General features: G+C 47.1%; 1 protein-coding gene across 6 annotated transcripts; it reads left to right on the top strand.

Annotated features, from left to right (window-relative positions):
* Positions 1–73: 73 nt before the first annotated feature.
* TPX2 (TPX2 microtubule nucleation factor) lies at positions 74–16,202 on the top strand. 6 transcript variants are annotated; one of them, XM_079321541.1, is made up of 18 exons: positions 74–918; positions 5,638–5,785; positions 6,089–6,208; positions 6,393–6,501; positions 7,045–7,173; positions 7,853–7,975; positions 8,408–8,541; positions 8,848–9,005; positions 9,405–9,576; positions 9,709–9,847; positions 10,301–10,517; positions 10,738–10,836; positions 11,501–11,680; positions 11,801–11,947; positions 12,489–12,600; positions 13,255–13,442; positions 13,892–14,013; positions 15,925–16,202. In XM_079321541.1, the coding sequence occupies exons 2-17, from the start codon at positions 5,683–5,685 to the stop codon at positions 14,000–14,002; spliced, it is 2,241 nt and encodes a 746-aa protein (XP_079177667.1). In that variant the 5' UTR covers positions 74–918; positions 5,638–5,682; the 3' UTR covers positions 14,003–14,013; positions 15,925–16,202. The 6 variants fall into 6 exon arrangements, with proteins under 6 accessions (XP_079177667.1, XP_079177668.1, XP_079177666.1 ...); XM_079321542.1 differs by lacking the exon at positions 15,925–16,202 and adding an exon at positions 15,673–15,691; XM_079321540.1 differs by lacking the exon at positions 15,925–16,202 and adding an exon at positions 14,582–14,815.
* Positions 16,203–19,432: the final 3,230 nt, after the last annotated feature.

Raw genomic sequence — 19,432 nt, 5'->3', positions numbered from 1 at the left:
TGCGCAGGCGCGAAGGTGCCGGGCGGAGAGCGGAGCTCTGGCGCCCCCTGCTGGCAGCGGCGGGGTCGGCTCCGTTCTCCGCTCTCGCCGCGCCCTTCGGGCACGACCCTGCCGCTGACATGCTGTCCACTCACAGCAGTCCCGGACTAACGTGGCACACTGTTTGTATGGAAACACTGTTTGTGTCTCCGTAGTGCTCAGAGAGCCCGTGGCTGGGCTATGAGGGGAGGTTATGCGGGCAGTGTCGGAGCAGTGGAAGCGACTGTGGCAGCCGGGGCTGCCCCGCCGTTAACAGCTGGCTACCCATCCCTCTCCAAGGCCGCGGGGAAGATTATGCAGCATTTGGGGTCGGTAACGCCACTGGGCAGAAGGCACTATCTCCTCAAAGCCTCGAGAAAGGCGGTGGAAGCCGCCTTCCCCGCACCCAGCAGTCAGAAGGGCTGATCCGCTGAGGAGCAGCGGGTGAAAGCCGGGCAAACGGATACTGATACAGCCGCAGTAATAGAGCCCGGCTGCGGTAGACTGCTGCCCGGCCCTGCGGCCGCACCGGCTGACACGGGGCCTGGGGACCCGCCCACCAGCCGCTGATAGGCTACCCAAAACAACATTCAAAGGAGTTCCTTTTCTGATTGGTTTAATGTGTCCCGCAGTGCGTTATTTGAGTTGTGGTTCGGTTCTCGCCTGGTCATTGTGGCGCTGTGGGAGCACGTACTACACTTCCCGTCAGGCTTTGCAGGGAGAGCACCGCTGCGTTTCTCCGGGTCCGCTTATCCGGGTCCTCAAGTGGTTCAGCGAATCAACGCGCGTCAAGGGCGTGCACCCGGCGCTGATTGGTGGGTTCGGACGGCCGAGCCCTGTTTGAAATCGGTTAACGGCAGTGGCGGAGGCGCCGCGCGGAGTGGCGGTGGCGCTCCTGAGGTGAGTGCGGGGGTACCGGCCGGACACCCCCGGCCTCGCCCCTCTTTCTCCGGCCTCTAGTCTTTTCTCATATCTGGTCGTTCTCTCCGGCCGTGGCGACGCGCCTCTTCTCCGGGCCTACTCTGAGCCCAGGTGCTGGTAGCGGGGCCGAGGGCTCGGCTGGGTAAATGGAGGAGGAAGGCGGTTCCGGCCGCTCAAGCCGTGGCTGGAGCCGCTGTGGCGGCGCCTGACCGGCGAGCTCGTAACGGAGCCCCGGGGGCTGATTGCGAGCCCCTCGTTCCCCGGGGAAGCCGCGCTCGGAGCCGCCGTGGCGGGGGCTCCCGCTCCCGGTACTGGAGCGCCAGGTGTGTGCCTTATGGTGGGATGGGTGCCTCGGGAGTGAAATGAAGATCTAAGGCTTTAAAAAATCACGAAATCTGATGAAACGGTGTATTTCACGACGGAAAGCTCGGTAGCTTCTTAATCCGAATTCTGCTTGCCAGGAAAAGGAGGGAAGCAAACCAGGCAAAACCTAGCCCAAGTAACAGAAAAAAGCATTAAGGGAGCTATTTTTATGCGGAGCTTTTTTTAAGCGAGAGGACCTTCAACTTATAGTAACAATTAGTCGAGGTTGTGCTAGCTAAAAATAATATACTTTTCCTTGAACATCTATTCTTAGAATGTCCCATCTTCATGTCTTCTGAAACTTGTGGGATCTTTTTCAGGGAGCACGAGATGGCAGCGCTGTTTATTTTTGGGAATGGGGGCGGGTCTGGGCCGTTAGCAGAGCAAAGGCTGTGCCAGCGCTTTGCCCCTGCCTTGGCTGCCGGTCAGGGTGGTCTTTCTGCGGGCTCAGCTCTCACCTGGAGAGATTTAAAGGCTTTGTCTCCCAGTTTGAGCATTAAATGATGGAACCGCAGCGTTCTGGGGGATGGTGAATCCAGTGTTGGTTTTATGCTGCAGGAAAGCCCAGTTGAACTTTAAGGGGGATGAGAGAGGAAGGAGAAGCTGTAGATCCAGAGTGTGTTGTAAGTGTTCACGTAGCCCTGCTTAGGGCAAAGCAAGGGTGAAGGGTGACTTTCTGAGACTGTTGGCATCATGCAGAAGGAGTTCAGGTGATGGCTTTGTGGTGGGATGGCTCTTACCAGGCTGTGGTGACAGGACTGTAGCTTCAGAGAAGCAATTACATCCTTTTTCAATGCTCCAGCTTACACGGTAACCCCTGAAAAGCATCCGGGAACTTTTGATTATTATCCCAATAAAAAGAACCTAAAACTCTGGGTTGCAGGACGATGAAGAATCTGCCAGGTTGAATGAAAGCTGTTTAGTGTAGCATCCTTTGTTTAAGTGGCAGCTGGTGTTGAAGCCCAGCATAAGGCCCTGGAATTGCTGAAGCATGTTCCCATGCAGCTGCCTCAGGCTTAAGGAAGCTTCTCTTGCTTATTCCTGGTTGCCTGTCTTGGGTTCTGAGGCATGTGGATCAGCTGGCTTTGTGTTTATCTGCTGATGTAACTTAGAATAGCTTTCTTGTGTGTCTGTTGTTATGTGCTTTCTGATCCTGTTAGGATTTGCCATAAGTAACATCTGTAACCTGTGAAGCTCCAGTGGTGTGTTAAGGCATCACCTCCAGTTCACCAGGGCTTTATCTACATTGCAAGGTGGCAGGAAAGAGCAGATCTCTTTGCCTTTCTCAGGATCCAGAGCTCTTTGCGTTAAGAGACCTTGAAGCTCATCCTGTTGCAACCCCTATCACCATCCTGGGCTGAGATACCTTCCACTGGACCAGCCCTGTCCTACCTGGCCTTCAGCACTTCCAGGGATGGGGCATTCACAACTTCTCAGGTCAACCCTTGCCAGAGCCTTACCACCCTCACAGGGAAGATTTCTCCCTAATTATCGATCTAAATATCTCCTCTTTTAGTTCAAAGCCATTTCCACTTGTCTTATCACAACCTTTCTGTGTCCCTATCACTGTCCTTTTGTCCTTGCTACTGTCCCAAACTCCTCCATTCTTTCTCCTGACCTTGATTTCTCATCTTGGAATGCTGCATCCTATCTCCAACACTATGGCCTGGATGGCTGGGAGGCTTCCTTGTCCAGGCAGTTTGTACTGATGGCACAAAATTCACAACTGCATTGAGACAAAGATACTGAATGCATCTGTGATGAAATTGTGTCAGTGTTTTAAAGCTAATTTGGATAGAGTGAGGTGTGAAATTATTCCAAAATACCTATTGCACTTGCTGTTGGATCAGTCTTATTCTGAGATAGGAATGCTTGTTCCAATTTAGTGTAATCCTCTTTCAAAGCTAACTAATCTAAACCATGCCAAGGCACTCTTCTGGAACGTGCCAAAGTGTAGCTACTCAAAAGAAATCTGATGTCCAGAGGAACCCACTACCTATTCCTCCCTGTGGATATGGCTGTGCTGCCCCAGAGGTGCATTTAGATCAGACCTAGAAAGAAAATGCAGGTTTTAATGAAGTAGTTGCTTTATAGAAGTTATTTGGGGTGTTTTTGCAAGAGTTCAGATGCTCCTTTCTCTCTCAGCAGCTCTGCAAACCAGGTGAAAGCTGATCCTGCAGAATGGGGGTGAGGGTTCCCCAGCTGGCTTGCTGCAGACACCCATGTCGACACAGAGGTGATGGATGTGGGGGAGAGCAGGGTCATGCTTTAAATCCACGCCGAGCTGTGTAGGATTACAGCGTGCCTGTAATCACACTTGGGGAAATGCACGCAGTGCCTGCTAATTAGGGAACGTCCCTATTAATGAGGAAAGATTTCCACGCCTCCCTTCTGGTGGATGAATGCCGCCGTGGAGAGAAAGAATTTTGTATTGAGATAAATGTGGTTGTGCTGTCAAAATCACCACCGGGTTGTTTGAAAATGCCTGCAGGGTGTGGGCAGCGGGTGTCAGGCTGTGCTTGGCAGAGCCTGTAGGGATTGCAGATGCCTTGTGGTGGGCACAGGAGCAATAAATCACTGGAGCATTCCTGGCTGAGCCCTGTCCTAGCCCAGTCGGTGGGTGGAGGAGCAGGATGCCTCTCAGTGAACTGCTGCTTCCCTGTCAGTCCTGTTCTGGGCAGGACCTGGAGGATATGTAGGGATTTGAGAAGCAGATGCCATGAGTTCATCTGACTGAAATGGATTTTTTGGAGTTCAGTCATAATAAATTTTATCTCCTTGTTGTCTCTTTCAAGAAACAGAGTATGAAACTGAGGCAGTGATACAATCCATTTCTTTTCCTGACTAGTCTCTCCTGTCTGGGATAGAGGGGAGAGAGAAGAGGCCGACGATGAGGGTGGTGACACTATGGAATATGGACTCTACACAGTAAAAAGCTGCAAAGTGTAGCAGTGGGCACAAGTAGCTGTGAAACATGATGCCCAGAGCTCTGACTCTGACTAGAGAGGGTGAGGGGAGAATGCAGATGACGCATTTGATTTTTAAAAAAGTCTAAAGTGTTGACAGAAATTCTATCTTGATTAAGGGCAGTAGGAAAGCATTTGATTCCAGCCATGTCTCGAGCTCGGTTACAGTTGGTTTTGGCTCCAGTTCTTCTGTTTGCCTTCTTTGGGCCCTACCTTGACATCTTCCCAGCCATGTAGCTGGTGCTTCTCTAATGACATTCTTGCCTTTTTAACTATCACAGCTCTGCTATGGGGAGCTGGAGGCTTCCCATCCTTGAGGACCAGTGGTTGTGACCAGCGTGGTACCCCCTTAACACTGCTTTGTTTTAATCTTGACCATTTTCTTATTTATTGAAGAATACCATCTGGGTTTTGAACCATGTGTGGTCTGCCTAGACAGATGGTTTAGGGCTGAGGCTCTATGAGTTCAGAATATGCTCCTTTGGAATTGCTTGGGTTCATAAAAGCAAAGTTCAGGTGATTTCCTTGGGGAGTGTTTTATAACATCCTCGTGGGCTTTGCCTCACAGCTGTTCAAGGCTTCACAAAAGCACCTTTGCAAGAAGGTTTTGTTATAATTTCAGGGTTTATAACTTTGTCACTGGCTTTATTCCTGTTCCGCTGAGTTTAATATCACCTGTTGACACAGGGACTCCTCTTGCTGTCAGTGCTTCATTAATTAACTGCAGGCACTGTTTGACATGGGTCACAGTGCTCAGTTTGTTTATAGCCTGGCGAGCCTTGGGCTAGTGCTGTGGAATGCAAGAGGGCCTGACACTGCCCTCCTCCTGACCGTTTGCCCAGTAACAATGTTCTGCAGAACCCTCTTCCTGCTTTGAGGATCAGTTATTCTATAGAAGAGCACTTTTGTATCATTAGTTCTTGTTTGTAGCCCCTCAGAGAGAGAGGCTGTGCATTGCAGTGATCTGGAGTGAGTCTCATCAGCTTTGTAAGTCCTGTAAGGGTAAGAACTCTTCTTTATGTGTGATGAGGAAAGGAAGTACAAATTAATTGCACTCTGGAAAAGCTTTATATTTTACTCCTTAAAAATGCAATTCTAGCACCTACAGGTACAAAAAAAATCCCATCAAAACTTGATCTTTCTGATAGTTTTGAACCTGCAAATGTCAATAGTGGTGAAATCTCCTTAGCTTTGCAGATCAGCAGTAGAATCAAACTCTGCATTGCTTGTGTGGAGTTCTGCCCAAAGGTGTGAAGTGCAAGAAGGGGAGGGGGATTTACCAAAGACTGTCCCAATGCCTGTCTTGAGAAACTCTGCAGAAGAAGAGAGGTGGGGGATGATTCCACTGATACCCTGTTGTTGTTTAAAGGATTGTAGCAGTGCAGGCAGACTTGTGGGGACAGTGTGACTGAAGATGTCTAAGCCAGAATCCCGTTATTCTTTTGATGTCCCAAACATCTGCATCGATTTTGCAACTCTGAATGAGGATGATGTACACAATGCAGACTCCTGGTTTGGTAAGTTGCTTCCAACTCCTTGAGTTGTTTCCTTGTTGGATGACACTTTGGTGTGATCCTTGTTTTGGGCATAGCTTCTGTGTCAAATAATCATAATGTTAACTGCATTATTCATCATGTGTGGGGTTTCTTTTGTTCTGTTTTTTTGGGTTTTTTTTTGTTTGTTTTTTGGGTTTTTTTGTATTTTTTAGTTTTTAAGTTTTGTCATCTGTAACTTCACCTTGTTAACCTCATAATGATATTCTGGGGTATTGTTAACAATTCCTAGCAGTGTGTGTAGTGAAAGTCTTTCTCTCTTTACAGACCAAAAAGCCAATTTGGAGAATGTCCCTCCTGCAGAAAATCTGGTCTCACCCTGCAACTCTGCCTTATCAAAGCCTGATGTTATTCTGTCTTCTGTCCAATCACAAGAAGTAGTGATAAGTAAGCTGGCATGATGTGGCAGGGAGGGAATAAATTTTACCTGCTTTTCACTAGTGAAATGGAAAGGCCTCTGTCTGGTTTTTCTGGGGCCATCTTCATAAACCCTTACCTGCAAAGTCTTGTGGTTTTACTTGCTGTTCTGTATATGTGTATGTAAATGAGCTGACACTTGCCCCTTTCTCAGGTAAAAGTGGTGATGAAGCAGGATGTGCCCAGGGCAATGTGGTCCCTGAGAATATCGTTGGGTCCCTGGCAACCTGGAGAGCTGCTGCCCCTGCAGAGGCCCCTCAGAGGTGAAATATTTGTGTTCAGTTTGTGCAATGATTGATGATGGTGTAACTAAGCAGGTCCTTGCTCTCAGGATCTGTAGTTCAAGCTGTTCTTGGGGTATCCTGTGGGGCTGGAGTTCTCCAACATGGAGATCATGTATTGGGACACCTGATCTGCTGGCTAAGCTGGAGGAGCAGTCTCTAGGGTGGAAATGTAATGCAGTGTCTCACATACTTGTTAAATGAGACTCGGTAGCACCAGGAGCTTCTGGAATGTGAGGATATCTGAAACTGAGATGGCTTATAGAGTTTCTTTGTTTATATCTGCTTGACTTGGGCAGAACTCATTCTTGATATGAATGTAAGGGCCTCTGCATGCTCATATATAGCACAGAATATTTAGTTTATGGTTTGTTAAACTTTAAGTTGCACTGTGTTTGGATTATTATGTTAAACACAATTTATGTGGTGGAGTTAGGGGATGCACTGACATAAAAAGTGTTATTCAGGTCAGGTGTTTCCTCAGATCTGTGAGAAAACTGACCTCTGCTTTCTGTTCTTCTCTAGACCAGGCAGGAGACTGGCAAAGCAGGGGAAGACCCAGCAGCCCAAGCAGCCAGGCAGAATCAAAGCAGAGAGAATTGCTAATGCCCTGGAAAATAAGGAAGATGTTCCACCCTTGAAGAAAATGAGAATGTATGTCATCCAAGTCCTTCTGTTTAGGGCTGGGGAAAGGAATACAACTGTTTCCTTGGACAGGGTTTTCACCTGGCTGAGAAGGTTCTTACAGAGTGGTTAGGGGGTGTTAGCTGGAACTGGTTGCTGATATTTGTTTCATGAACAAGAAATAGCTGTAAATGCAGAAGGAATTGCTCTGTTTGGAGGTAGAGATGTGAATGAAATGAGCATGGGCTTCTTCACCTTACTTCTTACTCTGTGTCTGTCAGTCAGCTTTAAATTGTCTGAACTTATCCCTGCGGAAGTCATCAGGCAGTCATTAGCTATGGAAGAGTCACAGCTAAAATATTTCTCAAATTAACTTAACTGCTAAAGTATCATATGGTGATAAGCTTGAGGTCAGGAAATTGGAGTGTGATCTTTGAAACACCACTGTACTTCAATGATCTACAGTATACCTCCCTTCTCCAGAAAAGTTCCAAAAATTCAGTAATTCATCTTCCCTTCTGCAGCCTTAGAGTACCAGGTAAAGCTGGATGGTCTGTACCTGTACCTGGGGTGAGGTAAAGCCAGCCTGGCATACCTTAGACCTCACCAGGTGTTGGGATGTTATGCACAGTGGTGAGAACTGCAGGTAGTCATTTGTTTAGAACACAGTTAACTCAAGAGGTATGCCCTAACAACTTTTTTCTCTTAGTTCTGGTAGCAGAGAGAAGGTGACAGTGACATCCACAAAGAGAGAGCCCCTGCAGGATCCTGACCTCTCCTCAGAAAAAGGGAAAAACAAACTGACCATGCCCTCCACGCCAACAATGTTGAAGTACGTGGCTTTCTTGTGACTTATGTGCTAATCAGAGTTGATTTAGGGGACAGTCCTGGCTGAGTGTTTTCAGCTTCAACTTATCATATGATGGTATCACATTTGGTAAACACTGGGTCGAGGCAACAATATTAGGATGAAATGTACTTCACCAGCTGAACCTGTGCACAGGAAAGCTTTTGCTTTTCTTTTGAGGAAAACATTGGTCTTCCTAATGGATTGAGAATGCACACCAAGTGGGTCTGCAGAATAGCAGCTAGCTGTGAGTTTTTTTGAACAGACAAAACCCAACAGATTTCTTCTAAAGAGGATGATTATAACTGGTGATGCTCCTGTAGTGAGGTTGGAGATAAGCATACTCCTTGCACTAACATCACACTAATAACCAGGGAAGCAGGAAGACATATCTTAGTATTTAATGTGCTTCTGCAGGAGGACCAAACCTTCTAGCAAGTCAAAGAGTACAGAGGAGCAGGAGCTGGAAAAGATGCAGCAGTTGCAGCAGGAGGTTGTGGAGCTGCGAAAGAAGAACGAGGAGTCTCTGAAAGTAGCTATTGCTGGAGCAGGTGGGCTCTGCCTGAATTGCCAAATGAAGCTGCATTGGGCTCAGCTGGAAAGTGCTGCACAGAGCTGTGCAAGTACCTTTGAAAACAAGCATTTCAGACTTTGCAATAAATTTTAGGAGCCAGTTAATGTAGATCAGCCTCTAAACTGCCTGGAAACAGGTGTGTTTGGACTATGTTGTGTTTTGAAAAGTTAAAGATTAATTATCTGAAAAACTAACCTAGTTGTTAGAATTTAAATGCTTTTATTTCCACAAATCCTACCCCACAGCAAAAGGCTTGCAGTCCTTACATGTTCTTTTTCTCTAGGACAACCTGTGAAGAGACCTGCTTGTCAAACAACAAAGCCAGTTGATTTCCACTTCTGCACGGAGAATAGAATTAAACAGAATGTGGAAAGCCAACCTGGGAATGAGTACAAGGAGGTGGATTTTGCAGCAATACTGAGGAAGCATCCCCCTTCTCCGGTGAGAACCAGTGTTGCCAGCACTCAGCTCACTGATTCTTGCTACTTGTGCAATGCTTGGACTGATACCCACAGAGAGGTTACCACAGGAATGTCAGGTGTTGTGCAAATGTGACTGCAAACTTCCTGTGTGTCTGTGTTACCACAAGACTCCAAAGAAACCCTGTGGAAAAAGGAGCCCTTTAATGTCAGATCTTCCAGTCATTCTACTTTGTGCTTTAATCTGCTTGATACAGTTTCCCAATATAACTTGTGCATGTTCAGACTGTTAACACTTGTGCTTAATGTGAGGTGTTACCTTCTCTGCAGTGAGAGGATAGGGCAGTTACTGTGCATCATTGGGGAAAGGAAATGTCATCAAAGCCTCCTGCCCATACTGACTGTGGCTTTCTGTCCCCAGGTGCGAATGCCAAAGGGACACACTGTCCCCAAACCTTTCAATCTGTCTCAGGGAAACAAAAGAAAACTTGAAGAAGGCACAAAAGAATATGTGTCCTTTGCTGAGCAGGTAGAAGCATTCCAAAAACGCACACCCCCTCGTTATCATTTGAGGAGCAGGAAATCTGAGGAAGGTGAGTGGTCCTGGCTGTGTCCACAGATGTGGTGGTAGAGTGAGGGATGCTTTGACTACTCTGAACAAATGGCCTGTGTCTGTTGCAGGCCTTGCCATTAACTGCTGGTCTCTCTGTGACTTGAATTTGTAGGCTCAGTTTCAAAAAAGCCAGTGAAGGCTCGGGTCACACAAGCCAAAACACCAGTGCTGAGAACAAAGCAGCGCTTGAGACCTGTCACCTGCAAAACTACTGCAGAGTTAGAAGCAGAGGAAGTAGAGAAAATTCAACAGTAAGTAAAGGCTTATTCTAGTCCTCTAGAGAACAATTGTACCACACTGGAAGTATTTTTCAGATACCAAAATATCATGTCTCTGGAATACCCTTTTTGTATAAAAGAATGAGTAGCATACACCATTGAGATTCCTTTAGGTTGTTCATAATTCTTTTGCTCTGATTGTAGGAAAGTGAAATATAAACAATTCATTTTGAAGAAAGTGCTCTTAGGAGAGCTGATCTTGGGTTGAGTACAGCTTATGATGAGTAAAGCAAACCCAATATAGCAATGCAGCCTGCATGCACTTTAAAACTTGCCTGTAGGCAAAAGTTTGGATTTCTAGGAAAACAACCTATAAGATTTTCCTTATTAATCTTGCTGTTTTGAAGGCAAAGGGAGAATTGCTAACTAGAGCTACACACTAAGGAACAATGTACAGTTGGTGACTTTCTCCATTGCTTTGCACAGGTACAAATTCAAAGCACGAGAAGTCAATTACAAAATCTTTGAGGGTGGGCCACTCCTGCCCAAGAAACCCCCTACGAAGGAGCTCACCCAGCCCATTGGTTTTCAGTTGGAAATAGAAAAAAGGATTCAGGAGCGCGAGAGTAAGAAGCAGCAGGAGGAAGAGCGCTACGAATTCCATTCCAGGCCATGTCCCACAAAAATTCTGGAGGATGTTGTGGTAAGAAGTTTAATAACACCCAGGCTTGGGAATTGGACCTCAGGTGGCAATGTGCTTCAAAATGTTTGTAGCTATGTTGCATGATGTGTTTAATGATCTTAGTAAACAGTGTCATTAGGTAAGAACCGCAGTAGGTACATCCTGTGCTGTCAGGTTGTTTCTCTGAGGCATTTTCTTGGCACTTGGCCTTGGGTAACTGCTTACTGGCTTTTCTGAACAGGGTGTTCCAGAGAAGAAAGCACTTCCTGTTACAGTTCCCAAGTCTCCAGCATTCACTTTGAGAAGCAGAACACGCCTGTCCAGCAGAGAGGAAGAAAAGGTAACAGTTGTGATGAGGTTGGAGCCAGGCCCAGGTCTCATTGCAGTGCCTGCTGGGCCTCTGGATGTGGTAGGATGCTCTGGGGCTGGAAGTTCCTTCCTTCCCTTCTGTGAGCAGTTCCTCCAGTGGTTATCTTTGCCTGTGCCATTCACTTCAAGCAATCTGGTTATTGTTGGTCATTTTACAGAAACTGAATCCTCATAAAAATGAAATCATTTAAATGCTATGAAGGTTTCTGAGCTGTTGCTGCTATGAATGAGGAAAGTGAACTGCTTAGATTGCTCATCCTTCCCTATTCTGTCACTGAAGGCAGCTATTGCATATGACCTTTCCTCTCCCTGAAGTGGGGAGCAGGATTCTGAAAGCTTCACATCCTTCTTCCTTTCCCTCATGTCAAGAGGATATTAAATAATTACACTCTAATTTGGATGAGTACTAGAATTGAGAGTGGTTTCAAAAAAGGAAGATTTGTGCCTGTGGTTCAGGAGGCCAGTAAATTGGTATTTCTTGGATTTCTAATTTTTGCAGTGTCCACTGTTTGCATGACCCTGCTGTGCCCCTTATTAAAGGAACTCATTCAAAGCTGTTTGTGGCTTTGCTTGGCAGGAGTTGCAGCCTGTACAATAAAGTAAAAAATCAGGTCCTAATGCTAATATCCCTTTAGGAAAAAGAAGAGGTGGCTGTTATCAAAGCTAATCCTGTGCCACATTTTGGAGTGCCCTTCAAACCCAAATTGCCAGAGCAGAGGCATGTGGTGGAAGTTTGCCCCTTCTCTTTTGATGCCCGGGACAGAGAGCGACAAATACAAAAAGAGAAAAAAATAGAAGAACTACAGAAGGAAGAGGTAAGAATTAAAAGCTGCCTTGGATTCCACTCCTTAAGTAAAAAGAGTGTGACAGGACTTGCTGTTGTCTATTAAACTTCCAAGGAAAGGAGAAGAAATATTTTGAGTTGTTTATTTCAGGTGCCAAAGTTCAAAGCGCTGCCTCTGCCTTACTTTGATGAAGTTAAACTGCCAGAAAAGAAGGTCAAAGCCCCAACTCAGCCTGAACCATTCCATCTGCAGGTGGATGAACGGGGAGCTGCCAAGCTCCAGAGCTGGAAACAGCAGGTAGATGAAAACAATAATGGGAATGACCAGACTTAAAGGAGCTATTGGAGTTGTGGTTGACTACAGAAACTCTCCTTGAGTTGAATCAGTAGCTGAGTTGGAGCAAGGAATTTTTCTGTACTTGGCATGAGACTTGTGCTACGAGTTAAGGATTGGTCAATTGTTTATTTTTCTCACATTATGGTAAATGGATGGGATTTGCTACAACTATATGAACAGCTGTGGAGTGTTTTCTAAGTAGCAGCTCTGTGCAGCTGAATCCATTTGCTGACTGTCCCCAGGAATTTATTAACACATAAATAATATACTGCTTTTCTCATGTCAAGTCTGCAGTGGACACCTGAAACTTTCTTCAGGCTATTTTTGGCAAAGCAACTGTCAGGCAACATGTGATGCCACTTTTTGACTTTAATATAATTATCTATGGAAATGGTTTGATTAGGTCAGCATGGCTTTTCCATTGTAGGGAATTCTGGAGTCTGGGTCATGGGGAGATGGTCTCTTTCTGCCTGGCTCTTGACATGCTGTCTTTCTCTTGCAGCTTGAAGAAGACTTGAAAAGGCAGAAAGAGGCAGCATGTTTTAAAGCTCGTCCCAACACAGTGATGTACCAGGAGCCTTTTGTGCCCAAAATAGAACATAAGATGCTCTCAGGTAGAGTTGCAAGTACTTGGTACATGGGCTTGGTTGATAGCTCAGAAATGATGCAATTAAGTGATGTTTTTTCTGGCTATTGCCTCTTCTTCATCAGCACAGCCAATAGTGCCTTGCATTTAATCAACTAATTGCCTAACAGCTTGTGTCCTCTGGGAGCAGGAGGATTTCCTCTCCACCCCCCTGTCCTGCTCCAGTATGGCAGCTGTATTTAGCAGCTCTGCTGCAATTGGCAGATGATTGATGTGTGCCAGCTCAGGATAAGAGTACTGAGAATGTGAGGAGCTCCCTGCAGAGACAGCTGGCATTTCTACAGTGCTGTCACTCTTTCCCTTCTGTCTCTAATGAGATGAAGGCATCTACTGCTTGGCTAGGCTGAGATTTGTAGAGCATAAAACCAAACAAAAGCATGTATGTACTAACAATTGTGTGCTTGCTCCCTCCCATGAGAACACCCATGACGGGGTGACGTCTGCATTAACACTGCTCACGTCTGGGAGTAAAGTTTTCTCTTGTCCTGAAGCCTGGAGGTATCTCCTAACCACCTTTGCCAAGGGGAAGCTCTCCAAAGGGAGGCTTCCATTGACATTATTATTGCTCTGCTTTACCTGACTGTCTTTGAACCAATGTTATCTCCTCTATTTCTAAACTTAGAGAGCCTTTCTGGTTCTGTAGTTCCTGAAAGCTTTGAGCTGGCAACAGAAAGGAGAGCAAAAGAACGGCAAGAATTTGAAAAGCGATTGGCAGATGCAGAAGCCTTAAGGGAGAAGTATGAGGAACAGATCAGGCAGCAACAAGAGGAGCGTGAAAAGGAAGAAGTTGCTAAGCTAAGACAAGAGATGGTAAGTGAGCTGTTTCTGAGCAAGGGCTGTAAAGTAACCCAAAGGAATGTGGGAACATCCTTGTGGAGCTAATGTCACTCTTGAGTTGTGCTAAAATTGCCTTTTCAAGGTTCCCTTTTGCAAATTGATGACTCGCTGAGTTCACAACTGGTTTAAAAAAAAACCCTACAAAATTATGCAGACAAAGAAGGCAGCTGTGCTGAGATGGCTGAGTTTTGGAGCTGCACATGTGTAGCTATCAAAGCAGAATGATCTTAGTAAAACCCACAACCCCAATATGTGCTGTGCATTTTCCCAGTACCTCACTCCAGTGCCTAGAGTGGTGTGGTGATCTCAGGCAGATGCCTGCCTTTGCCTTACCCACAGCTGACCTGCACATTTCAGCTTCATCATAATTGCAACCATTTGCTTTGTTTTGCCCTTGCTTACTTTTTTTTTTTTTTTCACAGGTTCACAAGGCAAACCCAATACGCAGATACCGCAGCGTGGAAGTGAAGTCCAGTGACCAACCACTGACTACACCAGTGTCTCCCAAGTTCTCAGACAGGTTCCGATGCTGATGAGCATCCAGGTGATAACTGGAGGGAGATCCTATCCCTCTCCACTCCCTTGGTAGAGAGGGGGAGCAATTGTTTTGCTCAGTCTGAACTCCTGTGCTTGGTTCCATTGTTGTACTGAGTAGTTAAACTTCACCTGAGCCCATGGTATTTCAGCAGTGCCTCCTGGCTTTGCTGTGTATCCAGACCCCATCTTCTCTTGAGACTAAACCAAGTTTTGATATTACATACAGATATTGTGTACCTAACTAAATAAAAATTCCCAATCTGCTTGCTGTCTCTGGATAGTGGGCTGAAGCCCTCTCCTGCAGAGTTTTTGGTAGAGACTGACTACACAGATATGTACATCTGGCAGAGCTGTGTTGTGTTTTGTACACTAAGTGCTATTTTAACATGTCTCTTTTTTAGCCTTTTAGTCTATATTTAGCTTGAATTGTGTTAAGTGAGATTCCTTCAAGCCAGTGTAGCGCGGGTCTGGCCTTCCTTGTTGATATTTAGATGACCACAAATATAAATCTTGCCCACACTTGAAAGTAGTTCTTTGTATATATTAGAGCATTAAACCATCTTGCTGTTTTATAGCTGAAGCCCTTCTATTTGGGGAGCCATTTATCTGGCAAGTAACTTGCTGTGAGCTGCTGCACCAGCTCCTGCCAGTGCAGGTCTCTTGGCTACAGAGCCATCAGCATCTCTGGCCAGTTTGTGCAGCAAGCAGAGCTAAATATAGCCTAAGTGCTCAAATGTGCTGAAGGACAAAACTGCTGGCATTGTGAAGAGTGGATACATCTAGATTAAAGTTTTAATAATTATTTTGTACTTATTATTGTGTTCTGATTTCTTACCTTGATATTTTGCTGAAACACCTGTTAGCAGGGCTGCTTCTACTGTTTGTTGTGCTGCTTAGAAGAGAGGGGGATGGAAAAGGGAAATTTAGAATTAATTTGTCCTAACTGGACAAACTTTCTTGTTTGGTGATTATGGAAAACATTTGCTTTCATTTCCTCTGGATTGGGATACTGTTGAAAAAGTATTCCCAGAGTGTGTAGCTTTTTCTCAAATTTTTGGGTGAAAAGGAGTTAAACTTGGTGTTAGACTCCAGCTAAGGAGGTGGTTAGAGGTGTTGTCTCATTCTTGCCAAAGTACATCAAGCAATTGCTGTTTTACTCCTAGATTGAGAGAGGTAATAGTGGAAGAAAGTCCTTAGAGACCTAAATTCCAAGATGAACATTTATTGTACCTGAGGGAGGAGGTTTCTGCAGGAATTCTAAAAAGTGCAATGCTCAAGAGATGTCATTGCAGGACAGCTGGGTTCTCTATGGGAGTGTTTCAAATAGCACTAGCCTCAAACTTCAGTGCTGGGATTAAAAGAGGAAAAGCCACCCACAGAGAAATACAAGGATTCTTTAAAAACATTAAAGGTTTTGTGCAGTTAGTAACTGAGGAACTGGAGAATGAGGCTTGGGAAGTGGGTTGGCACGAAAGGATGAATGGCCCTGTGGCAGTGTGGGCTCTTGGAAATGGTGAGCTCACACATGGCTCCATTTTGCTCAAGTTTTCAGCTTTTCCTTCCCTTCTCTTGAGTATCTTAGTGTAGCTGTGGCAGAGGTTGGTCCAAAAGCTTGATTTAATCACCCTGTCTGCCTTCAGCCACATTTTTCTGACTTTGTTTGTAGCCCTGTGTCACTGAGCTGAGAGTTACAGGACAGTCAGAAAACTTGCTGTCACTGCTGCTGTGACAATTTGCAGGAGTGGCTGGAGCACAAGAGCCATGTCAGCATCTTCTTGAAAATGAAAATCCCTGTGGATCTGACCTGTCTGACTTAACTCCATTTCTGTCATGGTGGAGCTGTTCCCTTGTGATCTGCTGCTGGATGGGGACATCACAGAACCTCAGATGGGCTGACAGGGAGCCCTTTTTCCTCGAGTGCCAGCTCTGGAGAAGGCAGTGTGTGGGCAGCAGGAGCAGCAAATATTGATGATGAGTCAGGGAAAGCTGGAATGATGATGAGCTGCTGAAGAATGTGTAGGCAAGCAGGAGCATGAGGCCATGGAACTGGAGCAGCCACTGATCCCTGAAGGATTTTCCTGATGGCCCTACATGGCCTCTTCTGCCTTGAGGAAGGGGTTGTGTGCCTGAAAGCTTGGCAGTATTTTTTCCCCAATGGTATCATTTGGGTCTAATAAAAGACATTACATCTTTCCCCAGCCATGGCCTCATCTATTCCCCATGCACTGCAAAAAGTGGAGCCTCAGGCAGCTGTGCCTCCAAGGGTCTGAGGTGTTTGTATGAGCTTGGAGTCACCCACCAGGTTCTCACGGGCTGGGGTGTGGGACCTGTTCTCTGAATCAGGAGGGAAGTGGTGACATGGTGGGAAAATTGCTCTAGTGTACAAAGTATAAAAATCATGTCCTGAAGGAGCTGGATGTTGGAGAAGATGGGATTTGGCCAAGGCTTCAGCAGGGAGATGGTGGTAGGTGATTTTTCTGGTGCTTGTGAGAACAAATTTACAGGATGGGAGCAAGAGACTGGGATTTAGCTAGGTTCTGTTTCAATATCTCCCTTTAGAGTCATGGTAGGTTGATAAACTGATGTAAAATCTATATTCCTCCCTGTGTGGATTTTACAAAAACATTTTTGTATTCCAGTACTCAAAGCCCATCACTCTTATGTGTGTGCCTTGAGAGCAAGGAGAAGGGAGGAGGTTAGGAGAAAAGATCTGGGTACAAAATCTTCCTCTGCTCCTATTCTCATTGAGCTGTACTCAATTTGTTAGCAAAATAATTTGCTGATCCCAGACTAGAGCTGGAACTTAAAGGCAATGTTTTTCTGGACTTTCATGTTGAATTGCAAGATCAAATTACCTGGTGAATAAATTCCTATGAAAAGGCTTGATGGTGCTTTCAAACCACAGCTTTGCTTCTCTCTTCTGTCTCCACTGGGAAACCTTTGCAGCTGCCTGCGTGACCTGACCTGGACCTGGGCAGGTCCTGGTGCTCCCTGGTGCTGCTGCTGGTGGCCACATCACTCTGGATGCTCTTTTGATGATGTTGGGATTTTTCAGTCTTTCCCTATCACCTTGCTGACACCTGCCACGACACGATGGCAGCTCGTGGTGGAAGCCCTGGTTCTGATGGAAGCAGTTAAGTCAGCCAGCCAGGCTGGTTTGTGTTTCAGCAGCATGGCTGGGATTCAGGTGGGGATGTTGTTCAGCCTGCCCTGCAGCTCGATTTAGCCGGGGTGTAGAGTTTCCCGGGAAGGGGCCGGCTTTGGCCCCGCGGAGCCTCCCTTCCCCGGGTAAGCGTAAAGGTTAAAGTGTGCTTGTGACAACGGCGTCGCCAGGGAACAGCGTGCTTGAGGCGCTGCCAGATAGCCCCAGGACAGGCTGTTTCCCAGCTGCAGCCAATGTAGGCTCTGGCTTAAGTTCCTGAATGGGAAGGGAGGAAAAAAAAAAACCCAAGCTGAGAAGCCTGGGTGGTGGCTGGTTTGCAAAGCCCCAGAGCACTGTGCTGTTCCTTGGGCATGTGGTTTTGGACAAAGGCATCTGAAATCCTGGGGTGCAACAGCTACTGCCCTTCAATTCTACAATTCCTTCTTCCCAAAAATCTGATTTCAGCTTCTCTTTGTCCACAAATGAATTTTCCCTGTGATAATGCTAAACATCCATTGCTTTTGGAGAACTGTGGCTCCCCCAGTAGCTGTGCCCAGGGCTTTGCTTCCTCACCTTGTCCCAGGGATTTGTGCCCAGACCAACCTTGCTCCCAGTGAGTGTGGAAGATTTCAGGCATCCCAGGAAGGCTGGCTGGTGTCCAGGTGCTTACTCCTACTCTCCTTGGAGAATTTTATCCTAGTGTCCCACCACACCAAGAGCTCCAAGGAGGCTGTGGGGCATGGCTCTGCCTGATGGGCTCCTGCCTTGTGCCTGGGCATGGGTGTGCTCCTTCTACCTGGGCTTTGCTAGGAGGGTGCACAGCTGAAGGCTGGAGGAGTGGTGGCAGTATGTGCCTGAAGTGACTCTGGTGGCCTCCAGGTGCCTGGCAGCCCTGGGCTGGAGGAGGAGAGAGGCAATTCCAAACTGGATGTTGGCGATGACAGTTGATGGGCAGAGTCCCTGCTGGTCAGGCACATCTGGTCAGTTGTTCCTGACTGTGGCTCTGCAGAGGCCAAGGTGGGGGACTCCCACTCATCACAGGAGGGGTGGCTGTGCCACGACTGTGCCAGCCTGTGTGTCATTGTCACCAAGAACTGTGGCTGCTGGTGATGCTCAAACCTCTGCTTGTACATAACTGCATCAGCACATCAGTGAGTCGGAGCTGTGTGCCTGCTCCTGCATTATCCCCTGCTGGTCCTCATCCATTGCAAGTCCTGACATGGATTTCAGGAAGGGATCTGGCCTTGCTGAAGCCACAAATCCCAGCTGTGAAAGCTGGAGCAGGAGAGCTCTATATATGCCCAGGAGTCCCCAGCTATGGCCTGCTGAGCAAGTGTTGCTCTTGCATTGAGGTGCAAGAGCAGGGACAGGTGGGACAACAACACCTCAAGAGCAGAGGAACAGTTGTACTCCCATCCTGGCTCTCATTTCAATGCCACATGTGAACCACTGGCAAAAGCTGACCCCAGGCCATGGCACACAGGTGCTGGTGGCTCACTGGGAGCTGGAATTTGTCAATGTGGAGCAGCAACACTGCCCGAGCAGTGTTGGTCCTCCTGAGAGGTGCTGCAGGCAAAGTGAGCACTGCTCTTGGGGATGCATCCATAATGCATGGCACTGACCAGGGAGCCTCCCTTTGCTGCTGTAGCCTCCAGCCCTGCCTCAGGTAAGGTTTAAACTAAGGAGAAAGCAAAGCAAGTTTTAAGCAGCCAGGTTTGGTGTCTGGCAGGATGTGAGTTTTGTGTGGCTGTGGGCTGGGGAGGTGTTACCAGGCTGGCAGCTGGCAGAGGCTGAAGCTGGAGAAGCCCGGGGTAACCTCAGCCTCCCTGGGGACACCTGGCCAGCCTAGGTCTGGGGAGAGTCCCACTCCTCCAGCAAACACAGGATTCAGCCACACACAGTGACTCAGGTGTGTCCTGAGTGCAGCACCCCAGAAGGAGCTGGTAATGCCTGTGCAGCACCCATGCACACAGCACAACCCCTCTGGAGCCTCCAGCTCCTCTGTTTCTTTCCCTGATTCCCAAAACACTTGATTACAAAACACGAGATACACTGGTATCTAGGAAAGACTGCAGCTGCTGGCCAGTGCCCAGTTCCCAGATGCTGTCACCTTCATCAAGGCCCAGTGGCAGTGCCCAGAGGTGCCACATCATACCCACAGAGCGCAGGGTCCTTTGGAGTCACTCTCCCAAAGGGCCAGTGCCAATGGGCAGAGCTGGCCACAGCTCAGCAGCACAGGGAGCACCACCATCACCAGCCACTCCTGGCCACCATCCCCATGGAT

Source organism: Erithacus rubecula (genome assembly GCF_903797595.1).
Source record: "Erithacus rubecula genome assembly, chromosome: 18".
Taxonomy (NCBI): domain Eukaryota; kingdom Metazoa; phylum Chordata; class Aves; order Passeriformes; family Muscicapidae; genus Erithacus; species Erithacus rubecula.
Note: the sequence above shows the minus strand (reverse complement) of the source record. Positions and strands in the feature narration are given on the sequence as shown.

What these genes read in the sequence shown, in the direction of transcription:
- TPX2 (XM_079321541.1), top strand. Translation starts at nt 5,683, where the DNA reads ATGTCTAAGCCAGAATCCCGTTATTCTTTTGATGTCCCAAACATCTGC. An exon ending in CCCTTGAAGAAAATGAGAAT is followed by an intron (nt 7,174 to 7,852) that starts GTATGTCATCCA and finishes TTTTTCTCTTAG; the next exon opens with TTCTGGTAGCAGAGAGAAGG. An exon ending in AAGAACTACAGAAGGAAGAG is followed by an intron (nt 11,681 to 11,800) that starts GTAAGAATTAAA and finishes TGTTTATTTCAG; the next exon opens with GTGCCAAAGTTCAAAGCGCT.